We start from the raw sequence: 26557 nt of genomic DNA, 5'->3' as shown, positions 1-26557 counted from the left end.
AAACATTATTGTATTTACTTGTAGAAGGATTAGCGGAGTCGAGTTATTCAATATATATTCATATCTATCATAAAGCCAAATAAAACCATGTGCGCTCGATAGTGTAGGTCGCATGAAAACTACTGGCGCGTGCCTTCAATTCATGTATATTGCGTTGGTGACCAGAAAATTATTAAAAAACTGATACATATCATTAAAATGACGCTGTATGAAGACTGCTGTACGGTCGTGTATTTTCCTAAGCAAAATGCATCCGTTCAGTTTAAGAGCCATGTGTCGTTCCGTTAAAGAGAAATGTTCCGACAGATTATCTGTATTTACAAAATTAAGAAAAACAACCTTTATTTTGTAAACAATCTTACGTTCGCATTCATTACGAAGTCTTCTCATCATTTTAAGTTTATTAACGTTTTCAAACGTTTTTTTCACTCCAGTGACTGCAAAAGCATTCACATAATCCATATTCGCAATACCATCCATTTGTATCATTAAATCAAAAATACAATGCAAAATTATTAGTATACACTGAATGCTATCAATGGAAATGGTAATCTAAATCTAGTTGTATCCGTTGGTTGTCGCCAGTCGCCTAAAGAATGCTGCAGATTTCTTTGGCGTTCGTGTCCGGTTGGGAGAGTTGAAGTCCACTTGGTATATGCCGAATTTCTGCGTGTAGCCACTGGTCCACTCGAGGTTGTCCATGAGCGACCAAGCCATATAACCCTTCACGTTACAGCCATCGCGGAGGATTGCTGCTCGCAAAATGGGACAATATTTCTTACTTTTCATTACGGAGAATTATATATGTACATGTATGCCTATACTGTTTTAATATAGTTTCAGAAGACATTTAGAACACCCCATGCAAAAGTTATGATTTATACAAAATACATTAAACTTGAAATTATGCACGGGAAGAAACTGCCATCTGCATTCTCTCAAGCAGACAGTAAATAAAACTTGACGCAGATGCACGTATTCCCGTTTGAAAAAAACATGTCAGAATTGTTCTAATATTTGTTTGTTTACACACACTCTTACCTTTGAGCATTTCGTTGGTGTATGCCCTGTAGAAGTCAATACGGTTCTGGTCATCCAGCGAACCGTCGTCTGATATCCCGTTCTCTGTGACGTAGATGGGCGGGTTACCATAACGATCACGCACCCACCGCAGCAACCTGCGCAGACCCCATGGATTGACCTTCAGCCAGTCTGATCGTGACCTATTGGAGTTGCATGGATTTATTTAACGCAGCACGTTATAATAAGTAGTATTTATGTTAAGCGAACTTTCATTTTGCGTTAACCTATAATTTTAACCTTCTTAATTAGTCCATGAATAAAGTCGTGAAAAAGGTGTGTTGAGAAAGGTAATATTTTTAATCCTTTAAAGTATGACAGCTTTGAAGCAAACAGTATTGATGTTAGACGAAACTCGTAATTATGGGTAAACCGATAATATGGCGTCAGTCGCGGCGACGCACGATATTTTGCGCGATAGTCGCGGCGACGCACGATATATTTAACACGATATATCGCCTTTTGGGCTACCTACACAAGGGCGATATATCGTGCTTTGCCGCGACTGTCGCGCAAAATATCGTGCGTCACCGCGAAGGTAGCGAAAAATATCGTGCGTCGCCGTGACTCGCGAAAAATATCGTGTATCGCTTCATGTGTCTAGTGTCGCCCTTGATGAAAGAAGGGCGAGATTATAGATGGCACTATCCGGATTCCGTAGGTAAGACTTGACGTGGGTGTCTTGACAGTATTTTAAGATAGCATCCCTGCAAGAAGGAAAGCTTGGCAGGAGGCATTATTTATGTTCTACGAAACTTGTCAGTTGGTTTAACCTCGTACGGACGATCGAACACAGAGTCGGACTTGTCAATCACTATATGTCCAAAGTCATGATCAGAATAGGCAGACAAATGCAGGAAATTAAATCTTAGCAGGCTTTTAGGTGAAAAATTATCATCCAGCCTAGATGATAAGACTGTTGTGAAAATTCTGACACTTAGAAACAATGTCAATGTCACAAGATTAGGGCGGCTGTTAATAAGATATCAATCGATGTAACTTTGTGAGAAGCGTTATACTAAGTATGATATATTTTCAAATGACTAGATGAGACAGGGTTGGTATGCTGTTATATTGCGCACAAGAACCAAGTTCAGATGTATGACTATAGTATGATTGTTTCAATGAATATTTAAACCAACATCCAAGTGTCAACTATTTATTACATCAAACGCAAGAGGAATATCCGTTTTAAAAATCAATTCACCCACATATGTAAACTATTCTCATGAAATGTCATGTACCCATTTGCATCATGAGCTTATAATTCATAATGACTAAAACATGGCATTTCAACTTTGTTAAGTCTTTCCTTGGTTACAGCGCCTGCCAGCAGTCATTCACCTTTGTAACAGCCCCTGGTTAGCAGTCATCCATCTTTGTAACATTACCTACCCTGGCCAGCAGTTATCCACCTTTGTAACAGTAACTACCATGGCCAGAAGTTATCCACCTTTGTAACAGTAATTACCATGGCCAGCAGGCATCATTCTTTGTAACAGTAACTACCATGGCCAGCAGTTATCCACCTTTGTAACAGTAACTACCATGGCCAGCAGACATCAACCTTTGTAACAGTAACTACTATGGCCAGCAGTTATCCACCAATGTAACAGTAACTACCATGGCCAGCAGTTATCCACCTTTGAAACAGTAACTACCATGGCCAGCAGTTATCCACCTTTGTAACAGTAACTACCATGGCCAGCAGGCATCCACCTTTGTAACAGTAACTACCATGGTCAGCAGTTATCCACCTTTGTAACAGTAACTACCATGGCCAGCAGGCATCAACCTTTGTAACAGTAACTACCATGGCCAGCAGGCATCAACCTTTGTAACAGTAACTACCATGGCCAGCAATTTTCCACCTTTGTAACAGTTACTACCTTGACAAGAAGTCATCCACCTTTGTAACAGTCCCTACCCTGGCCAGCAGTCATCCACCTTTGTAACAGTTACTACCATGGCCAGCAGGAATCAACCTTTGTAACAGTACCTACCCTGACCTTTGTAACAGTAACTACCATGGCCAGCAGTATCCACCTTTGTAACAGTAACTACCATGGTCAGCAGGCATCAACCTTTGTAACAGTAACTACAATGGCCAGTAGCTATCCACCTTTTTTAACAGTAACTACCATGGTCAGCAGGCATCCACCTTTTTTAACAGTACCATGGCCAGCAGGCATCCACCTTTGTAACAGTAACTACCATGGCCAGCAGTTATCCACCTTTGTAACAGTAACTACCATGGCCAGCAGGCATCAACCTTTGTAACAGTAACTACTATGGCCAGCAGGCATCAACCTTTGTAACAGTAACTACCATGGCCAGCAGTTATCCACCTTTGTAACAGTAACTACCTTGACCAGCAGTCATCCACCCTTGTAACAGCCCCTACCCTGGCCAGCAGTCATCCACCTTTGTAACAGTAACTACCATTGCCAGACGGAATCAACCTTTGTAACAGTACCTACACTGGCCAGCGGTTATCCACCTTTGTAACAGTAACTACCATGACCAGCAGTTATCCACCTTTGTAACAGTAACTACTATGGCCAGCAGTTATCCACCTTTGTAACAGTAACTAACATGGCCAGCAGGCATCAACCTGTGTAACAGTAACTTCCCTGGCCAGCAGTTATCCACCTTTGTAACAGTAACTACCCTGGCAAGCAGTTATCCACCTATGTAACAGCAGGCATCAACCTTTGTAACAGTAACTACCATGGCCAGCAGGCATCCACCTTTGTAACAGTACCTACCCTGACCAGCAGTCATCCACCTTTGTTACAGTAACTACCCTGGCCAGCAGTCATCCACCTTTTTAACATTACCTACCCTGGCCAGCAGTTATCCACCTTTGTAACATTACCTACCCTGGCCAGCAATCATCCACCTTGGTGTACAGGTCCTGGTCACCCTCATAGTGGCTGCGCCGGTCGTCTCTGTTGTGGCGGACGTACTGGGTAGTGTAGTGGTTCAAACCGAAGAAGTCGTTGGCGCCTATAAAAAAAATTATTGGCAGGTTCGACATGAAAATGTGGCAACGGATTTAATTTAAAAAAATGTATGTCTATGTAGTTGATTGTAACGCTCTTCCGGAATTGTGAGCATTATATTATCGGGGAAATCGGGAGTGCGATATCTACTCGGTTTACACTTACATCCAATCGATGACTTTGTCACCGATGTCTCACTCCCGTTGACGAATTGCGTACTGTACGAGTTGAATGCATGTTAAATATCATGCTGTGCGAGCTATATGCATTTAATATAACGTGTTGTACGAGATTTATGCATTTCACATATATATTGTATGCATAAAACTCGTGCAGTCTGCTCCAAACAAGATGCCTGGTTACAAATTAGTTGCAATATTACACCTCGCGTCTACAATCATGACACTTCGGCTTAGGAAAATATGTATGAAGTATAAAATATACACACCTATGAAAGTTATGTACGCACAATCATGTACCCAGAATGATGTAGAAAACAAACCTCTATTCATTCTTTTTTCTTCCTCTGTGAACCTTGGAAGCCGCGACTCCGTTCGGCCCTCCTGTTGGCTCTTCCGGTCCAAGGTCGAGCGCATGACGGCCGGGTAGTCGCCGTTGCCGTAAATGGGGTTTGCGAACCAGCCCAGTTTGAACTGGAGCGCGCGTTCCGCAGCGTACCTGTCCATGGCTTCCGTGGTGATAGGCTCCTTCCAGTCGCAGTCCAGAGTTATACCCACCTTGCCTGAAATAAAGACACAGTTATTTATCATTTCTCTTACTATACATATACTTATGTATATAAACATTTCTTGTTGTTTACATGAGATGAGATTACGGTAACCATGTTAAAGCATATTTCATTGTGATTTCCTTAATCGCTTTGCTTACTATCAGCGTGTTTGCAACAACACCATCATCTGCAATCCCCTGTAAATTGAACATGTGTCAACCCATCCTAAAATGGAATCATTTTTAGTTCTTTGGTGGAAAGAAATGCATTTAATGATGTTCGATAGCACTTCGTTAAAAAATATATTTAAAAACAAATTATATATATATATATATATATATATATATATATATATATATATATATATATATATATATATATATATATATATATTTATTTATTTATTTATTTATTTATTTATTTATATATATTTATATATAAATCTACTCCAGAGGCATCACAAGCTTTTAAATGTATGGACACTTTTACCCATTTATGCCTAGTGGACTCTCCCATCCTTCTAATTGGATCAATTTATTTCCAAAATTAGGGATGTCTAGTATATTTATTGCTATATTTAGAATATTTCCTACAGAAATTCTTTAAACAAACAGTGCAGACCCTGATGAGACGCCGCATGATCTGGGTCTACGCTGTTTGCCAAGGCCTTTTTTCTAGACGCTAGGCATACATGGGTTAAGAATAAATATTATAAAATAGTCCTGATCAGACCGATTTCAATGCGTTATTAACTTAAGTGATTAGTAAGATGTCAATTATAAACGAGATATACTATGTTTAAATGTTCTAAATACTGTGTGTACAGGAGCTTTCTAAAAAAAATTATCCTGCTAGTATGTAAAACTTCACTCGAGTGCAAAAAACGAAGTCGACATTAAAGGCAAACGTTTACCATGATAACGCGACCTATACGTCTTGTCGTATGTGCGATAGGCTTTCACGTGGGACCGGATGATGTTGTGGGCCACGCGGTACACCCCGTCACCCGGCTTGGACACCCCTGGGGCAAACACGCCTATTCCGTAGCCCAGCCACGATACGACAAACGCCTCGTTGAACGTAATCCATAGAGGAACCTGTCAAGACATGCACAGTTCTGTATGTCGTTTGTACTGTGCACATAGTTTGTTTTTCCAACGTTGTTACATGCGATTTGTAACGTGCTCGAGCAGTGAACGGCTGATACATACAATGCAAGCATGTAAGTAAAAGTATACCTATGTAAATTCACCGCGAATAAGACCGTGTGTGTATGAAAACTTTTTATAAGACCTGTAACGTTCGGCGAGACCTATTTTTGGAGAGGCATTACTAAAAAAGGAGCTAAGTATAATTACGAGGCATTTTTGGGTACTGTATTTTGGGGGTTTAAATTCCAAAAGCGTATCATAAAGTGAAACACCCAATTCTAATACCTCGGAATGGATTGACTAACAATATACAAGTAAATAGCATGCGTAGATACCAGGCACAGACCTACCCTGTCGCCAAAGTGCTCGAAACACGTTTTAGCGTAGTCGTTAAAGTAATCTATGATGGTGTCATTCTCCCAGCCTCCTATTTCCTGTAGCGCCTGTGGCAGGTCCCAGTGGTACAGCGTCACCATGGGCGTGATGGCGTTTGCGTGCAGCTCGTTGATCAGGTCGTTGTAGTACCGGACTGCTGCCGCATTTAGGGAGCTGCTCCGGCCGTCAGGAAGAAGGCGGCTCCACGCGATAGAGAACCGGTAGTGGGACACCTAGCGACGGCAGTGTTTAATCGATGAAAAGCGAATGCAATAATTAATTACCCTACCTGTATTTGGCATTTTGTTATTAAATTCGTGTTTGTTTTTGAAAATCATTATGTTCAACGCCCGAGAAACACGATACGTCGTAATCCACTCTTACTCTTAAAGCGTTTTATTAACACAACGCTCGATGATCATACATTATGTAACTGCAAAAACAAGAATATCAGTGAAACTGATGGATGCTCCCCGATGCGCTTTGTCAATCTATGTGTAAATAACCACCTAAAAAATCTATTATTAGCCTCTGTGACCTTGACCTTGACCCCAGTGACCGCAAACCTCATCAAAAGATAGAGGTCCATGCAAGGTACCTACATGCCAAATATGAAATAGATCAGTAAAGTAGTGAAGGTGCTCTGAGAAACTGTAACAAAAGTGTGACGGAAAAATCTATTATTTGCCTCGGTGATCTTGACCTTCACCCCAGTGACCTCAAACCTCATCAAAAGGTAGTGGTCCATGCAAGGTACCTACATGCCAAATATGAAAGAGATCGGTAAAGTATTAAAGGTGCTATGAGAAACGGTAACAAAAGTGTGACGGAAGGATGGAAGTACGGAAGGAACTTCAAACTGGCAACTATATGCTCCCGAAAATTTTCGGCGAGCATAAAAATACCCGACGTTCAAAACTACGATGTTTAACGGAACCAAAATGTGACGTTTACAGTGAACCGAGAATGTCGAATGTTCCTGTATATTTTATATATGTTTTATTGACATGACATGTTTGAAAATTCAATAAGAATGATTCAATCTTATTAAAAGAACAAACGCAGCATTAAACACGCCGCAATTAATATACGCAAACATCTCAGAACCATTTTACTATTCTTTTCACATGAAATTAATTGTAAACAAACCAGGCTGTCCGGTAAGTGCAGATGCATCCACTTCGCGACGCGGGCCCAATGCCCGCTCCCAGCGCATGAAAGGTTGGGAGATGGTCAACATACGGGACAGAGGGGGTTTCTCCGTAATTACTGATTCCCTAATACCCCTCATAAGTACAATAACACACCAAAATTGATTGCTGTTCATCTACACTGCGTAAACGTACCCCGAGCCTCTTGCTACCAATACACTGTGCAGTGACGTACCCCGAGCCTCTTGCTATCACTACACTGTGCAGTGACGTACCCGGAGACTCTTGCTACCACTACACCGTGCAGTGACGTACCCCGACACTCTTGCTTCCACTTCACTGTGCAGTGACGTACCCTGAGACTCTTGCTACCCCATACACTGTGCAGTGACGTACCCCGAGACTCTTGCTACCACTACACTGTGCAGTGACGTACCCCGAGACTCTTGCTACCACTACACTGTGCAGTGACGTACCCCGAGACTCTTGCTACCACTACACTGCGTAGACGTACCCCGAGCCTCTTGCTACCACGAACCCCGAGACTCTTGCTACCATTACACTGTGCAGTGACGTACCCCGAGACTCTTGCTACCACTACACTGTGCAGTGACGTACCCTGAGACTCTTGCTACCACTACATTGTGCAGTGACGTACCCCGAGACTCTTGCTACCACTACACTGTGTAGTGACGTACCCCGAGACTCTTGCTACCACTACATTGTGCAGTGACGTACCCCGAGACTCTTGCTACCACTATACTGTGCAGTGACGTACCTCGAGACTCTTGCTTCCACTTCACTGTGCAGTGACGTACTCCGAGACTCTTGATACCACTACACTGTGCAGTGACGTACCCCGAGACTCTTGCTACCACTACACTGTGCAGTGACGTATCCCGAGACTCTTGCTACCGAGACTCTTGCTACCAATACACTGTGCAGTGACGTACCCCGAGACTCTTGCTTCCACTACACTGTGCAGTGACGTACCTCGAGACTCTTGCTACCACTACACTGTGCAGCGACGTACCCCGAGACTCTTGCTACCACTACACTGTGCAGTGACGTACCCAGAGAATCTTGCCACCACTACACTGTGCAGTGACGTACCCCGAGGCTCTTGCTACCACTACACTGTGCAGTGACGTACCCGGAGACTCTTGCTTCCACTACACTGTGCAGTGACGTTCCCCGAGACTCTTGCCACCACTACACTGTGCAGTGACGTACCCCGAGACTTTTGCTTCCACTACACTGTGCAGTGACGTACCCCGAGACTCTTGCCACCACTACACTGTGCAGTGACGTACCCCGTGACTCTTGCCACCACTACACTGTGCAGTGACGTACCCCGAGACTCTTGCTACCACTACACTGTGCAGTGACGTACCCCGAGACTCTTGCCATCACTACACTGTGCAGTGACGTACCCCGAGACTCTTGCTACCAATTTACTGTGCAGTGACGTACCCCGAGACTTTTGCTACCACTACACTGTGCAGTGACATATCCCGAGACTCTTGCTACCACTACATTGTGCAGTGACGTACCACGAGACTCTTGCTATCACTACACTGTGAAGTGACGTACCCCGAGACTCTTGCTACCACTACACTGCGTAGACGTACCCCGAGCCTCTTGTTACCACTACACTGCGTAGACGTACCCCGAGCCTCTTGCTACCAATACACTGTGCAGTGACGTACCCCGAGACTCTTGCTACCACTACACTGTGCAGTGACATATCCCGAGACTCTTGCTAACACTACACTGTGCAGTGTCGTACCTCGAGACTCTTGCTATCACTACACTGTGCAGTGACGTACCCCGAGACTCATGCTACCACTACACTGCGTAGACGTACCCCGAGCCTCTTGCTACCACTACACTGCGTAGACGTACCCCGAGCCTCTTGCTACCAATACACTGTGCAGTGACGTACCCCGAGACTCTTGCTACCACTACACTGCGTAGACGTACCCCGAGCCTCTTGCTACCAATACACTGTGCAGTGACGTACCCGAGACTCTTGCTACCACTACATTGTGCAGTGACGTACCCCGAGACTCTTGCTACCACTACACTGCGTAGACGTACCCCGAGCCTCTTGCTACCAATACACTGTGCAGTGACGTACCCGAGACTCTTGCTACAACTACATTGTGCAGTGACGTACCCCGTGACTCTTGCTACCAATACACTGTGCAGTGACGTACCCCGAGACTCTTGCTACCACTACACTGTGCAGTGACGTACCTCGAGACTCTTGCTACCACTACACTGTGCAGTGACGTACCCCGAGACTCTTGCTACCCCTACACTGTGCAGTGACGTACCTCGGGACTCTTGCTACCAATACACTGTGCAGTGACGTACCCCGAGCCTCTTGCTATCACTACACTGTGCAGTGACGTACCCCGAGACTCTTGCTACCACTACACTGTGCAGTGACGTACCCCGAGACTCTTGCTACCGAGACTCTTGCTACCAGTACACTGTGCAGTGACGTACCCCGTGACTCTTGCCACCACTACACTGTGCAGTGACGTACCCCGAGACTCTAGCTACCACTACACTGTGCAGTGACGTACCCCGAGACTTTTGCCATCACTACACTGAGCAGTGACGTACCCCGAGACTCTCGCTTCCAATTCACTGTGCAGTGACGTACCCCGAGACTCTTGCTACCAATTCACTGTGCAGTGACGTACCCCGAGACTCTTGCTACCACTACATTGTGCAGTGACGTACCCCGAGACTATTGCTACCACTACACTGTGTAGTGACGTACCCCGAGACTCTTGCTACCACTACACTGTTCAGTGACGTAACCCGAGACTCTTGCTACCACTATACTGTGCAGTGACGTACCTCAAGACTCTTGCTATCACTACACTGTGCAGTGACGTACTCCGTGACTCTTGCTACCAATACACTGTGCAGTGACGTACCCCGAGACTCTTGCTACCACTACACTGTGCAGTGACGTATCCCGAGACTCTTGCTACCGAGACTCTTGCTACCAAAACACTGTGCAGTGACGTACCCCGAGACTCTTGCTTCCTCTACACTGTGCAGTGACGTACCTCGAGACTCTTGCTACCACTACACTGTGCAGCGACGTACCCCGAGACTCTTGCTACCACTACACTGTGCAGTGACGTACCCGGAGACTCTTGCTTCCACTACACTGTGCAGTGACGTTCCCCGAGACTCTTGCCACCACTACACTGTGCAGTGACGTACCCCGAGACTCTTGCTACCACTATACTGTGCAGTGACGTACCTCAAGACTCTTGCTATCACTACACTGTGCAGTGACGTACTCCGTGACTCTTGCTACCAATACACTGTGCAGTGACGTACCCCGAGACTCTTGCTACCACTACACTGTGCAGTGACGTATCCCGAGACTCTTGCTACCGAGACTCTTGCTACCAAAACACTGTGCAGTGACGTACCCCGAGACTCTTGCTTCCTCTACACTGTGCAGTGACGTACCTCGAGACTCTTGCTACCACTACACTGTGCAGCGACGTACCCCGAGACTCTTGCTACCACTACACTGTGCAGTGACGTACCCAGAGAATCTTGCCACCACTACACTGTGCAGTGACGTACCCCGAGGCTCTTGCTACAACTACACTGTGCAGTGACGTTCCCGGAGACTCTTGCTTCCACTACACTGTGCAGTGACGTTCCCCGAGATTCTTGCCACCACTACACTTTGCAGTGACGTACCCCGAGACTTTTGCTTCCACTACACTGTGCAGTGACGTACCCCGAGACTCTTGCCACCACTACACTTTTCAGTGACGTACCACGTGACTCTTGCCACCACTACACTGTGCAGTGACATATCCCGAGACTCTTGCTACCACTACACTGTGCAGTGTCGTACCTCGAGACTCTTGCTATCACTACACTGTGCAGTGACGTACCCCGACACTCTTGCTACCACTACACTGCGTAGACGTACCCCGAGCCTCTTGCTACCACTACACTGCGTAGACGTACCCCGAGCCTTTTGCTACCAATACACTGTGCAGTGACGTACCCCGAGACTCTTGCTACCACTACACTGCGTAGACGTACCCCGAGCCTCTTGCTACCAATACACTGTGCAGTGACGTACCCGAGACTCTTGCTACCACTACATTGTGCAGTGACGTACCCCGAGACTCTTGCTTCCACTTCACTGTGCAGTGACGTACCCCGAGACTCTTGCTACCACTACACTGTGCAGTGACGTACCTCGAGACTCTTGCTACCAATACACTGTGCAGTGACGTACCCCGAGACTCTTGCTACCCCTACACTGTGCAGTGACGTACCTCGGGACTCTTGCTACCAATACACTGTGCAGTGACGTACCCCGAGCCTCTTGCTATCACTACACTGTGCAGTGACGTACCCCGAGACTCTTGCTACCACTACACTGTGCAGTGACGTACCCCGAGACTCTTGCTACCGAGACTCTTGCTACCAATACACTGTGCAGTGACGTACCCCGTGACTCTTGCCACCACTACACTGTGCAGTGACGTACCCCGAGACTCTTGCTACCACTACACTGTGCAGTGACGTACCCCGAGACTCTTGCCATCACTACACTGTGCAGTGACGTACCCCGAGACTCTTGCTACCAATTCACTGTGCAGTGACGTACCCCGAGACTTTTGCTACCACTACACTGTGCAGTGACATATCCCGAGACTCTTGCTACCACTACACTGTGCAGTGACGTACCACGAGACTCTTGCTATCACTACACTGTGAAGTGACGTACCCCGAGACTCTTGCTACCACTACACTGCGTAGACGTACCCCGAGCCTCTTGCTACCACTACACTGCGTAGACGTACCCCGAGCCTCTTGCTACCAATACACTGTGCAGTGACGTACCCCGAGACTCTTGCTACCACTACACTGCGTAGACGTACCCCGAGACTTTTGCTACCACTACACTGTGCAGTGACATATCCCGAGACTCTTGCTACCACTACACTGTGCAGTGTCGTACCTCGAGACTCTTGCTATCACTACACTGTGCAGTGACGTACCCCGAGACTCTTGCTACCACTACACTGCGTAGACGTACCCCGAGCCTCTTGCTACCACTACACTGCGTAAACGTACCCCGAGCCTCTTGCTACCAATACACTGTGCAGTGACGTACCCCGAGACTCTTGCTACCACTACACTGCGTAGACGTACCCCGAGCCTCTTGCTACCAATACACTGTGCAGTGACGTACCCGAGACTCTTGCTACCACTACATTGTGCAGTGACGTACCCCGAGACTCTTGCTTCCACTACACTGTGCAGTGACGTACCCCGAGACTCTTGCTACCACTACACTGTGCAGTGACGTACCTCGAGACTCTTGCTACCAATACACTGTGCAGTGACGTACCCCGAGACTCTTGCTACCCCTACACTGTGCAGTGACTTACCTCGGGACTCTTGCTACCAATACACTGTGCAGTGACGTACCCCGAGCCTCTTGCTATCACTACACTGTGCAGTGACGTACCCCGAGACTCTTGCTACCACTACACTGTGCAGTGACGTACCCCGAGACTCTTTCTACCGAGACTCTTGCTACCAAAACACTGTGCAGTGACGTACCCCGAGACTCTTGCCACCACTACACTGTTCAGTGACGTAACCCGAGACTCTTGCTACCACTACACTGTGCAGTGACGTACCCCGAGACTCTTGCTACCACTACATTGTGCAGTGACGTACCTCGAGACTCTTGCTTCCACTACACTGTTCAGTGATGTACCCCGAGGCTCTTGCTACCACTACACTGTGCAGTGACGTACCCCGAGACTCTTGCTACCACTACACTGTGCAGTGACGAACCCCGAGACTTTTGCTAACACTACACTGTACAGGGACGTACCCCGAGACTCTTGCTACCACTACACTGTGCAGTGACGTACCCCGAGACTCTTGCTACCACTACACTGTGCAGTGACGAACCCCGAGACTCTTGCTACCACTACACTGTTCAGTGACGTACCCCGAGACATTTGCTACCACTACACTGTGCAGTGACGTACCCCGAGACTCTTGCCACCACTACACTGTGCAGTGACGTACCCCGAGACTCTTGCCACCACTTCACTGTGCAGTGACGTACCCCGAGACTCTTGCTACCACTACACTGTGCAGTGACGTACCCCGAGACTCTTGCTACCAATACACTGTGCAGTGACGATCCCGAGACTCTTGCTATCACTACACTGTGCCGTGTCGTACCCTGAGACTCTTGCTACCACTACACTGTGCAGTGACGTACCCTGAGACTCTTGCTACCGAGACTCTTGCTTCCTCTACACTGTGCCGTGACGTACCCCGAGACTCTTGCTACCACTGCACTGTGCAGTGACGTACCCCGAGACTCTTGCTATCACCACACTGTGAAGTGTCGTACCCTGAGACTCTTGCTATCACCACACTGTGAAGTGTCGTACCCTGAGACTCTTGCTACCATTACACTGTGCCGTGACGTACCCCGAGACTCTTGCTACCACTGCACTGTGCAGTGACGTACCCTGAGACTCTTGCTATCACCACACTGTGCAGTGACGTACTCCGAGACTCTTGCTACCACTACACTGTGCAGTGACGTACCCCGAGACTCTTGCTACCACTATCCTGTGCAGTGACGTTCCCCGAGACTCATGCCACAACTACACTGTGCAGTGACGTACTTCGAGACTCTTGCTTCCACTACACTGTGCAGTGACGTACCCGGAGACTCAAGCTACCACTACACTCTGCAGTGACGTACCCAGAGACTCTTGCTTCCACTACACTGTGCAGTGACATACCCCGAGACTCTTGACCATCCTGACGTCCTCCTGGTACTTGTGGTAGCTGTCGCACGCTACATCCCCCGTGTCCCTGTTGGCAAGTCGGCTGTCATGGGCGAACTTGTCCCAGATACTCTCGCCCTTTCCTGCATTAACAATGTGTTATACCGGTCTAACTTGTATCCAAAAGAACGTCGCGCCGATTAATTGTTTAACAATGTTAAGTCACCTGTCATAAATGAAAGACCACGTAAAACGATACGATTTCCGTCCTACTTATCAGCTATAGTTCATTTCATATATCCACTCGTTAATTATGTATTGGACAACCGGGCAATGTGGATCCTCGCAACTCTTAAATATGTCCACTGCCAGTATACTAATTTAGGCTTTCGATCAACCCACGTGTATGAAACGTTTGTTGTGAACGTGGAACATTAGTCGAGTATAAGCTCAAATAGACATTGTAAAGCGAGTTTGACGCATATTTGGTATATGATCATGAATGCTCTGTGTGATATTATTTTATTTACCGGATTCGTTCCACGCGCCCTCAATTTGATACGCGGCAGTTGCCACGCCCCAGTGGAATCCCGGCGGGAAAGTGGCGTTCAAAAACTCGTCTTTCTCTAGAATTACTGGAATTTTAAAATGTATCTGAATGTCGATAAAAAATTAACCCATGTGATGCAAACATTGGTCGTATGCAATATGCGGCTAGCGTATCTCCAGACCAGAATGCGCATTTGAGCACTGTAGTCAGGAGCTACTCTGTCCGTGTATGAGACCATGGAGACTTGCACGACTTTATAACAAACAGGGTAGCACCTTACAAGACTGCACAGCTGCGCACGCTTGCCTTGAGCTTTGCTGGCCGCATATGGCGTAACACCTATATTTAGTAATGCGCAGCGCAATTTCTTGTAGGTATACAAGGTCGGAAAAAGAACAATGTAAAGGCACATGAAGTCGGACTTATGTTTTATACAGCTACATGGTTGATTAAATAATAACGTATGTATTTTATTTTGCTATGTTTTAATAATTTGTCAATTTAAATTATTTCATTCATTTGTTTTGAAACTTTTTGGTCATTTTTAAAAGTCAATTATTTTAGACTTGTAATATCCCGATTAGTTAATTGTATTCGTATACATTTTCATTTCCAAAAAAGATAATGGTCAAACTCAACTTGCATGGGCCCTTTCTAAGAAGTTACCAAAAACATTAAAATCTATAAAGACACACAGACAGAACAATCGGATTTCGCCGGCTTTCACGTTACCATCAGGGATAAACGAAGGCGGGTAATCGAACTCCTGGCCGTTGTGCTGGATCGCGTGCCGAAAGTACCTAGCGGAGGCCTTGTCGAGGCGGTCCTTCCGGTCGAACTCCACGTGGAGGAGCCCGCGCTTTGTCCGGAAGCCGTCAAGCCAGTCGTAGCTGTCCATGAACTGTGTGAAGAACCCGCTCACGGTAACGTGGTCGGACTCGATTGCTGAAACATTAAAGGTGCCTTTTCACAGATTTTGGCATTTTTTAACTTATTCATTAAATGCTTTATATCGATAAATGTAAACATTGGATCGTAAAAGCTCCAGTAAAAAATCAAGAATAAAATTTAAAAAAATGAAAAGAACATTGCCCGGACCAGGTTTCGAACCAGTGACCCCTGGAGTCCTGCCAGAGTCCTGAAGTAAAAACGCTTTAGCCTACTGTGCTATTCCGCCGACTACACTTACTCGACGTATTTTATACCTTATATAAGCAATCTTCGTAGTCTCACAAAATTTAACGACAAAAACAGAACTCTCCAAATTATTCAATCGTTTCGCGTTGCAACGCTTTATAATTTTTAGGTTTTAAAATCGTCAAAAGATGCATATAATGGCTATATTAGACCATGGTAAATGTTCAGTATTACTGTTTCCTCACAAATATCATAACTAAAACGAAAATTTGCGAATCTGAAACAACTTTTTTCAATTTTGTCAATTTACCAAAGCGTGAAAAGATCCCTTTAAGTCCTCGGAATAAATGTCACCAGTTAGTGACGTGGTGGCTAAGGGGCTTGTTCACGCAGATCCAGGTCAAAAGATTGAGTGTCGTTTAATGCTTTTTCTGGTGTGGCCCGCTGCCGTCATATCAATTAGTTTAATCGAGGAAATACAAATTCCGTCCGGCCAATAGCTAAGTATTTACAAGTGAAAACTAATAGGTCTTTCATCGCGGATGGTGATACGAAAGATGTCATTTAATATAAGTACTTCACGTTTGTATGCAAACTGTGTTACGATTGAGATCATTCTGGCTTTCCGCAAACCTTTTTTGTAATAAATGTAATATAACTGTCAGAGAACTAGCTATTGTTTTAGGACGACATTGGTAAGTACACTGCTTAATTAGTTGACATTACCGTTATCCTTATACATCGTTGGACGCTAATAGTATATCGTCAAACTACGTGTAATCGTTGGACTCTAATAGTATATCGTCAAACTACGTGTAATCATTGGACTCTAATAGTATATCGTCAAACTACGTGTAATCGTTGGACTCTAATAGTATATCGTCAAACTACGTGTAATCGTTGGACTCTAATAGTATATCGTCAAACTACGTGTAATTGTTAGACTCTAAAAGTATATCGTCAAACTACGTGTAATCGTTGGACTCTAATAATATATGGTCAAACAACGTGTTACATTGTTGGACTCTAATAGTATATCGTCAAACTACGTGTAATCGTTGGACTCTTATAGTATATCGTCAAACTACGTGTAATCGTTGAACTCTAATAGTATATCGTCAAACTACGTGTAATCATTGGACTCTAATAGTATATCGTCAAACTACGTGTAATCGTTGGACTCTAATAGTATATCGTCAAACTACGTGTAATCGTTGGACTCTAATAGTATATCGTCAAACTACGTGTAATTGTTAGACTCTAAAAGTATATCGTCAAACTACGTGTAATCGTTGGACTCTAATAGTATATGGTCAAACAACGTGTTACATTGTTGGACTATAATAGTATATCGTCAAACTACGTGTAATCGTTGGACTCTTATAGTATATCGTCAAACTACGTGTAACAATGTTGGACTCTAATAGTATATCGTCAAACTACGTGTAATCGTTGGACTCTAATAGTATATCGTCAAACTACGTGTAACAATGTTGGACTCTAATAGTATATCGTCAAACAACGTGTAACAATGTTGGACTCTAATAGTATATCGTCAAACTACGTGTAACAATGTTGGACTCTAATAGTATATCGTCAAACTACGTGTAACAATGTTGGACTCTAATAGTATATCGTCAAACTACGTGTAATCGTTGGACTCTAATAGTATATCGTCAAACTACGCGTTACAATGTTGGACTCTAATAGTATATCGTCAAACAACGTGTAACAATGTTGGACTCTAATAGTATATCGTCAAACTACGTGTAACAATGTTGGACTCTAATAGTATATCGTCAAACTACGTGTAACAATGTTGCACTCTAATAGTATATCGTCAAACTACGTGTAATCGTTGGACTCTAATAGTATATCGTCAAACTACGTGTAACAATTACCACGAAAATCACCATTGTTAATCGGGTATGTAGTTCACCATAACTTAAAGCTGAATAGACCATCAATGACAATGTATCCGTGTGCTCCAATTATGGATATTACCTGCTATTAACCATTTATTATTGAAACAAGCTACTAGTATGTGCCTTTTACATGTTAGCATATGCGATATCAGAAGGTCTTATCCAAAGATTGGAACTCTTTGTTGACATGAAGAAGAATCATTGCTCTAGAAATGTTGTAAATACAATTTTCTGGCTGATACGTGTATTAAACAAACTGGTGTTGAAGTATGCTTTATTACGTTATTACGGTAAGACTCACCCACTCTCATTCCCCTGATGAATTCCTTCAAGTGATCGATCCTTGCTTGGTCGTACAGGGTCCCGCAGTCAGCATAGCCCTGGTCGAACACGTACATGTCCGGGCTTCGGTAAGTAGACTTGAGAATCTTGAGAAAATCGTGCAGGGCCGCTTGTGATGGGCTGTACAGTGAAGTATATTTAGTTCTTATGTACGTGATATAGGTGAATTACGCTCATGACAATGCCAATAGCAGTCACGAAATATATGTGTATTGTTAATTTTTTAATAATTCTAGCAAGTTAAGAGACTGATGACACGCTTAGTGACGTTAGTGACATTATGTGGACGATAATTTTGATGATTATGACGACGATGATATTGCATGTATTCGTCGCAAGATCAGTAGGCACAAACGTTTACCTTGAGCGTTCCCCGAACTCTGCCCCGCGATCCTGAGGGTAGCCCGTTGTCAATGGAGATTGAGGCTTACTCACTCTCACCGCCTCGCCTATCGCTACGCCCAAAAAGTCCAGGGTACCTGGGTCAACCATGGATACAGTTGAAAACGTGCTTTGCATGCGGCCTACATTCAATTAATGTGTTTGGTGTACTGCAGTTGTTTGCGACACGTGGACTTATTCTTAATTCCAGATTTCAAAAACTTGTGGACTTCACTGCAATTCGAATCTGTACTAACTTGGTATTATTAACACTGACACGTCAAACCATTTGTATTTAAATTTCGGCGATATACATACATTGTCGCCCTCGTATTAGTAATACATTGTTTATAATGCGAATTCGGTTTATTTTGCATACCACTATTTTGAGTTATTTCTTCTGCTGTGAACTGAGGCAGGCGAGTTCCGGTACCCTGAGTCATGGCGCTTGGATAATCCCCGGAACCTAGCAACGGCTCGGCAAACCAGCCAATCGTGAAGTCACGTGCTCGCTCCGTGGCTTCCACATCCGCTCTCGACTGAGTTGCAGGCAAGAACACGTCGGAGCCAAGAACAATACCGACGCTGCCTGGTAAAATGCGAGGGTAAATGTTCGGAAATATAACGTTGTGTTGTAAATTGCGAATCATTCTGCGATTGATTGTGTCGCACCATCGTAGATAGGTTTTAGTTCGCATAGACGCTGTTTCGAACGTTCAAACTGGACCATAAACAATCGTTACTTTGCTTTTTAAGGTTGTTTACAAAACCCTCAATGTGTGAATGTACTAACACCCCAAGTAACAAATAGCGGTTCTTTTATCATCAGTTAAAATTAATATTCATGACATGTTGAGTTCTTAAACAATGTAGTTCACCTTAATTGACAGATTCTCGAGCAAAGTATGGTTCATGTAGAAGAAAATGTAGCGATTATTGTTTTGCATAGTTAATGATATACGTTGGTACAGGAGTACCAAACTTTCTAAAACATACTTCCTTACAAACAATCTTCCTTCCTTCCTTGCGTCCTTCCTTCCGTGCATTCTTTCTTCCTTGCTTCCTTCCTTTCTTCCTTCCTTCCTTGCTTCCTTCCTTCCTTCCTTCCTTCCTTCCTTCCTTCCTTCCTTCTTTCTGACTTACTGACTGTCTTACTTACTGACTGTCTTACTTACTTACTTTTTTACTTACTCACTCACTCACTCACTCACTTACTTACTCACTGAGTGACTGACTCACATACTCACTCACTCACTCACGCACTCACTCACTCACTCACTCACTCACTCACTCACTCACTCACTCACTCACTCACTCACTCACTCACTCACTCACTCACTCACTCACTCACTCACTCACTTACTTACCCACTTACTAACTTACTTATTTACTTACTTATTTACTTACTTACTTGCTTACTAACCGACTGAGTGACTGACTGACTTTCTTTCTTACTAACTGACCGACCGACCGACCGACCAACCGACCGACCGACCGACCGACCGACTGACTGACTGACGGACGGACCGACCGACCGACCGACTCACAAACTCAATCACTCACTCACTCACTCACTCACTCACTTACTTACTTACTTACTTACTTACTTACTTACTTACTTACTTACTACCCGACTGAGTGACTGACTGACTGACTCACTCACTCAATCATTAATTAATTAATTAATTAATTAATTAATTAATTAATTCATTCATTCATTCATTCATTCATTCACTCACTCTCTTTATAACTGACTGACTGACTGATATAACTGACTGACTGACTAACTGACTCACTCACTCACTCACTCACTCACTCACTCACTCACTCACTCACTCACTCACTCACTCACTCACTCACTCACTCACTGACTCACTGACTCACTCACTCACTCACTTACTCATTCACTCACTCACTCACTAACTTAGTTACTTACCTACTTAATTACTTACTTACTTACTTTCTGTCTGCACACTACAATCAAGATGCATATAAACTAATAACTAACAAACACACTGAATGACTACAATCATGAACTACATTAAACAGTCTTTTTATCATTCTATCTTACACAAAACTGTCATTTCTTACTAGGGTGTTAGCCACGAATACAACGACAAATCGACACTGACAAACCTTTCTGTACGGCTTTGTAGTCAGAGTTGTACATCGCGTAGACCCTTGCATGGGCCCTGATAAGGTTCTTGGCAACCGTATAGGGAGCGTTCTCTAAGTCCCTGCCGCCTGGGGCGTACGAGCCATTACCGTAACCAATATAAGCAACGCTGTACGGGTCGTAAATTGTCACCCAGTACTTCACCTATGGAGTATATTCATATCACTTGTAGACACTTAAACAAGTGCATGTTGATTGAGTTTTCAAAATAATCGTAAACTTACAGACACTGTGTGTGTTGACTGGAAATTAAGAAAAATGCAATAAAAGCTTTTTGGATCGCTTTCCTCACCCTGAATCTTATTTAAAAACAAACACATATCATGAACACCAAATCATTAAAAACGTGTGTATGACTCTTTCATCTGCCTCTAATCGCACATCTTTATAAATACGCACTTACTTTATCACCGAGAGTCTCGAACATGATTCTAGCATAGTCTACAAAAGAGTCCGCAGTAGCCGGGTTCTTCCAACCCCCGTCAGCCTCAAGGTCTTGTGGCAGGTCGAAGTGGTAGAGGGTCGCCACTGGCTTGATTCCGTGCTCGACGAGCTTCCGGGTTAAATCTTGGTAGTGCTGGATTCCGTCTTGATTCCGACTGGCCGCGCGTCCATTTGGGAAGATCCGAGCCCATGAGATCGAGAATGAGTAGTGTGTAACCTGCAGACCAGAGGTTGCGCATGTATAGCATATATAGCGCTGAATAGATAAATTATGCTGCTTCTTTTAAAATATGACCAAAAAATCGTGTTTTACCTTCATGCAAAACATACAGACAACGAATCGTCTGAATAATATCAATAATCAGTTTGAATTTTGTTCTCAAGCCTTTCTAAACGTTTCTTTTAAAGTAGAGTAAACTGACGTATAAGCTGTTATTCTAAAGCAATAATGTATGTTTGAATACAAACTCAAATTTGCACTAAAACCATGCCATGATGGTGGCAATATGGACATGTAATTTTGAATACTGTTTACGGACTTTTTCCCCAGAATTACACATTTTGTCTCAAAGTAATAAATGAGGCATTGTGTAAAGCACAATAAAAGCAAAATAAAGTGCACTTTATACAAACACACAACAGTTCATCAGTTCAAAGGGAAACATTTTAATTTAAGAAAATATAATTAGCTGGTAAAGAAATGAACTTTCGATCAAGAAGAACTCGTACGACGTTTAAATCGAGATGAAAGACTAATAAATTCATTAAATTGCAAATTCTATAAACCAGTTTCATTAATAACGGCACCAAGAAAACACTACAATTATCCCCCCCCCTTCCCCCGTTCCTAATTACCCCTAATCCCTTTAATCGGTCGATGTCTTCGTCAACGCGGTAGTACGTGTCGCACGTGTTTTCTCCCGTGTCACCGTGACGATCGAACGCAAACTTGTCCCAGACACTCCAACCCTTTCCTGCACACGTGAAAAACAGAAGTCTTAGATGAATGATATATAGAGCGATGTATTTAAGGTATGGAAAGTGGTTGTACAACAAACGAAAATATCATGTGTGCGTACATTTATGTACATTTATCGTAATTTTATAAAGTAAAGGCTTAATTATTCGTAATTATAGTCGCGCTTGTTAACGCTCAATGCTGATACAATTCCATGAAAACATCATTTAAGTTACTACACAAAACCATTTTAATAAACTCCTACCTTTGACGTTCCATGCCCCTTCCGTTTGGAAAGCGGAAGTGGCGACTCCCCACGCAAATGCGTCGCCAAATGGACCTGACGCCAAGGACGTCGGAACACTCATAACCACCAAAGTCACAAACAACAGACACGCGTCCATGTCAACGTGAAGAACTCCGGCCAGAGGTCTGAACTGGCAAAGCAATTGATAAAGAGCTATATTTCACAATGCCCGTCTACATGGTTATATAAACAGTTGCGACCAATAGAGTTATATTTCGGCTTGCGATCTGTTTACTATATATACATTTAGCGCGTCGCGATCAGTTATTTTATAAGTGATAAACGAGTTTCTTGGAGACATAGGATTGCCGGTACAAACTAGGCCGAGTGGATCATGTCTGTCAAGGGACTTGGACGATTTTTATCGCTGGGTGTATTGATTCTTGTTGAATAGTATAACCTGCCATATTTTACCATTGCTACATAAACGTTATACAAAGATTGTACACTTACTCGTCCGAGGTGAATGTGAGTGCTCCGAGTGCTGGAAAGCGACCCCATATCAACAGGGATCAGTAGGTTACAACGAAACACAAATATATATTGGAATCTTTTTACAATTAAGCCATGCAAATGTATAGCAATATACATGCGAATATAGACATACAGCAGTAGGAAATTCACAACGCAATATCAGAACAATTATTGCGGAAAACGTACATGTACGCTTTTGTTTAATTAGCGTTTGCGTACAAATAAACAAAAACTGTTTAAATAAACCACATGCGGCGTTATTTAACTGATTTTGATATTCTTGGTACCAAAATTCAAAATAAGTATATACAGTAAGTTTTCCGTGCAAAAGATAAAAATGTTGATAAATTTAGGCATCGTTTTAACGAAAAAACTTGCATTTGTGCAAATAAATATTGAATAACAGACGTACGTTCTTGCCTTTAAATAGCAATTCGTATCAGCGGGAACAATTTTAGAAGAATATTTGTCGAATAATATTATTGCATATCAAATGATTAGTTTCACGCGAAGCTATCTAGGTCAATAGCTCCGCGGCCCTATCCCGGGTAGAGCTGCGTGCTTATAAATCCAAGTATTATCTCGCAATCATAGTGACACCGGAATTAGATGGCCTGTTTTATTCCAACACGATCATCGTGAATGCGTTTCCTTTTACTAGCGCTATCATTTAGCCTAAGTAAACATTTATTTATCAAAGTACTCGTGAATCGGTCGAAACCGTTCACCGTGATTGATGAAATAAGATCTCCCTTAACAGTCTCTTTACAGGGCGCTGGAGACATTGTCACAAAATGTTCTCAGTGCAGTGTCTACTCGGTTTCGGTGTCGGGCTTGTCATATTACCCGGTCCGATCGGCGCGGCCCAGGAGGATTTCCTGTACGGACTGTTTCCGTCTGACTTCGAATGGGGTGTCAGCGTTACCGACACGTACGAACGTCAGTCAAGTAAGTAACGTTGTTAACGTTCATTAAAGATACGATATCTAGATGTGTCCATATGTGCTGCGCATTGATTTTACACGATGGTAGGGACGATTTTTTAATACTATAAAAACGACACATATGTCTTGGACAAACACATACTGAGCTCCTATTACATAGAAAAGAGCAGTGTGAATTCTTCTATTGACAAAAAAAATATCACTAAATTTAAGTTTGAAAGCTTATTAGTAAGTGTAGCAAGTTTACTAGCATTATGGAAACGAGTTGGACATTTGTCTTAAGTAAAATGCGCCATGCTTGTAGAATAATGTCAGTTTTATTCCAACTATTTTGGTGCAATCCATTTTTCTTGCGATTCTTCAAGTTAGTCAATTAATGAATCAACTCTTCGTAATGTTTTGCTTGTTCCATTTCAGCAGCTTTCTTTGCTATCGCCAGTTTTGCCATTGCGTATAATCGGAGAGCATTTTTCTTTGTCTATGTTGTTATTTTCTAGTAGATTCACACCAACATGTAATCCACTTATAAGACTATATTTTGCAGTGTATTTCTTACATATACATAACCATGTTTAACACTGAGTAAAAATGTGACAAAAAAACAACAACTCGTGCACATGAAACCAAATCATAAAAGGTAAATGTAATAACTATCGTCATAATCCACGTTTAATGCTAGGTTAAAATATAACTGTGTAATTTTTCTACTTAACCTGTTCAATATTTTCAGGACCTGGATATACGGAAGCTGATACTGAATCTATAAAGGAATTAGGGGTAAGACTGTCTCGTCTTTCAGTACAATCAGTTAACACCTCTGGACCCAGATGCTGTGAGCACCGTTAAGTCCAAACGAACAGTTAAATAATCAAAGCGCTGAAGGCACTGACGTTGCTCGATCGCTATTGCATAATTAAAGACGCAACTCATTTTTTTTTAATAAATCGATTAAAAAGTTTGAAATGAACACAAGCCATTCAAATTTATAAAGAGTGTGTCTTAACGCACGGGTCGAGATGTGTATGCACTTTTTATCATCCTATTTATTTTATAGAGATATCTTAGACAAAATAACAACAACATGGCCCTTATTTGACGTTTTGAAAGCATTGAAAGCATGATGAGAATAGTAATGAGAACTGAATATAAAGAAAATTCGCAATAACCATCGTATTAAATAAATATTGTTGGAATATCGAATACCTATCTCACTAAGAATATAATTTCATGATGGAAATTCCCTGTATTTAACTTTTGATTGTTGACACCATATACACATTCAAAATATACAATACAATATTTAATGAAAAAAAAACAAACTGCGAGCAATACTTTTTACTCACGTATTAGGTAGTCATAAAGACAGCCCTGTTGACCCGTACTTTGTTGTTTTTGAATTACTTGTTATCCTAGCAGTTCACACGCTGTCAACAACTCTGACCTAAACATGGGTATAGATCACTAATGCGCTTTGTCGGCGTTTTTCTTTTACCCAGCTGTTTACCTTAAATGAATTTTACGTAACGCCAGTAGACACGCATGAATATATTCGAATATTTCAAAGGCCGATTCGAGATAAAACCTCCGAACTTTGTCTCCATCACTGTGTCTGCGCTCAGCGCGAAGACTAAAGCATTGTTTATTGTAAGAAATTCCGGACCACTCTCTGTATGTTTAAACGACACAAATTGTGGCCTAGTTACAATTGCGCGTTAAAATCCATCTCGCAGAATTTTAGGGTCAGGACCCGTTCACTAAATCATCCGGGGAATATAAAAGGGATTTTTGTCTGCCCCCTTCTTCGAAGAAGAGGGGGTATATTGTTTTTGGCCTGTCTGTCATTCTGTCCCAATACTTTAACCTTGGTTAAAGTTTGATAACTTTTGCAATAGTGAAGATATTTGGCATGCACGTGTATCTCATGGAGCTGCAAATTTTGAGTGGTGAAAAGTCAAGGTCAAAGTCATCCTTCAATGTAAAATATCATTGTATTTTTCTCTCCTAAAACTTTACCCTTCGTTAAAGTTTGGTCATAACTTTTTGAATATTGAAAATAGCTACTTGATAATTGGCATGCATGTGTATCTCATGAAGCTGCACATTTTGAGTGGTGAAAGGTCAAGGTCATCTTTCAAGGTCAAAAGTAAAAAAAATTAATTTAAGAGTTTAACGGTATGTTTCAAACTGGGTGCTAAAGCAGTTCTGCCATTAAGGAAACTCAAAGTTCCGACTGTCACATCATCTTGATGACTTAACTGGCGAAGAATTTAGTGCACGTTATCGTTATTGAAGAATGTAGTCTCTTCCGTATAAAATCTTCTTAAGGACAATTTGAAACGTTCAACAAACGTATAACAGTGACTTTTTGGTTCAGGGGCGTTCATTTACCTTATTGGTGACACTCTAGGAATCCACAATTGTAGGGGTAAAGCAGAATTGTCGGCAATGTTACAGATACCCTCATCAAATACCTGCACACGTTTGTTGTATGGCCAGCATTTACTGAGACGGAAAGAGTAGAGAGCATCACATTTTTGATAACATAGTTCCAGGACTGTTGTTTTAGCAAAATAATTTACTAATACTTAATGACT

The 26557-nt window shown here is 43.1% G+C and overlaps 2 protein-coding genes across 3 annotated transcripts in view; one reads left to right on the top strand and one right to left on the bottom strand.

Moving 5' to 3' along the window:
- Positions 1–325: 325 nt before the first annotated feature.
- On the bottom strand, positions 326–22806 carry LOC127854936 (lactase/phlorizin hydrolase-like). Its single transcript, XM_052390112.1, has 16 exons — positions 22504–22806; positions 22136–22254; positions 21240–21497; positions 20797–20980; positions 19040–19249; positions 18641–18758; positions 18239–18399; positions 15608–15820; positions 14856–14960; positions 14341–14468; positions 6317–6574; positions 5729–5912; positions 4588–4827; positions 3963–4089; positions 1042–1223; positions 326–752 (listed from the first exon to the last, which is right to left on the bottom strand). The coding sequence occupies exons 1-16, from the start codon at positions 22640–22642 to the stop codon at positions 559–561; spliced, it is 2820 nt and encodes a 939-aa protein (XP_052246072.1). The 5' UTR covers positions 22643–22806; the 3' UTR covers positions 326–558.
- Positions 22807–23674: 868 nt separating this feature from the next.
- The window catches only part of LOC127854839 (lactase/phlorizin hydrolase-like), a 52837-nt gene continuing 49954 nt past the window's right edge, over positions 23675–26557 (top strand). Inside the window, exons 1-2 of one of the 2 annotated variants that reach the window (XM_052389912.1) lie at positions 23675–23967; positions 24694–24740. In XM_052389912.1, coding sequence (XP_052245872.1) covers positions 23814–23967; positions 24694–24740 — 201 coding nt within the window. In that variant the 5' untranslated portion in view covers positions 23675–23813. The remainder of the gene's footprint in view (positions 23968–24693; positions 24741–26557) is intronic. The other variant, XM_052389903.1, reaches the window with a different exon arrangement.

The sequence above is a fragment of the Dreissena polymorpha genome, chromosome 1 (genome assembly GCF_020536995.1).
Source record: "Dreissena polymorpha isolate Duluth1 chromosome 1, UMN_Dpol_1.0, whole genome shotgun sequence".
Classification (NCBI taxonomy): Eukaryota; Metazoa; Mollusca; class Bivalvia; order Myida; family Dreissenidae; genus Dreissena; species Dreissena polymorpha.
Note: the sequence above shows the minus strand (reverse complement) of the source record. Positions and strands in the feature narration are given on the sequence as shown.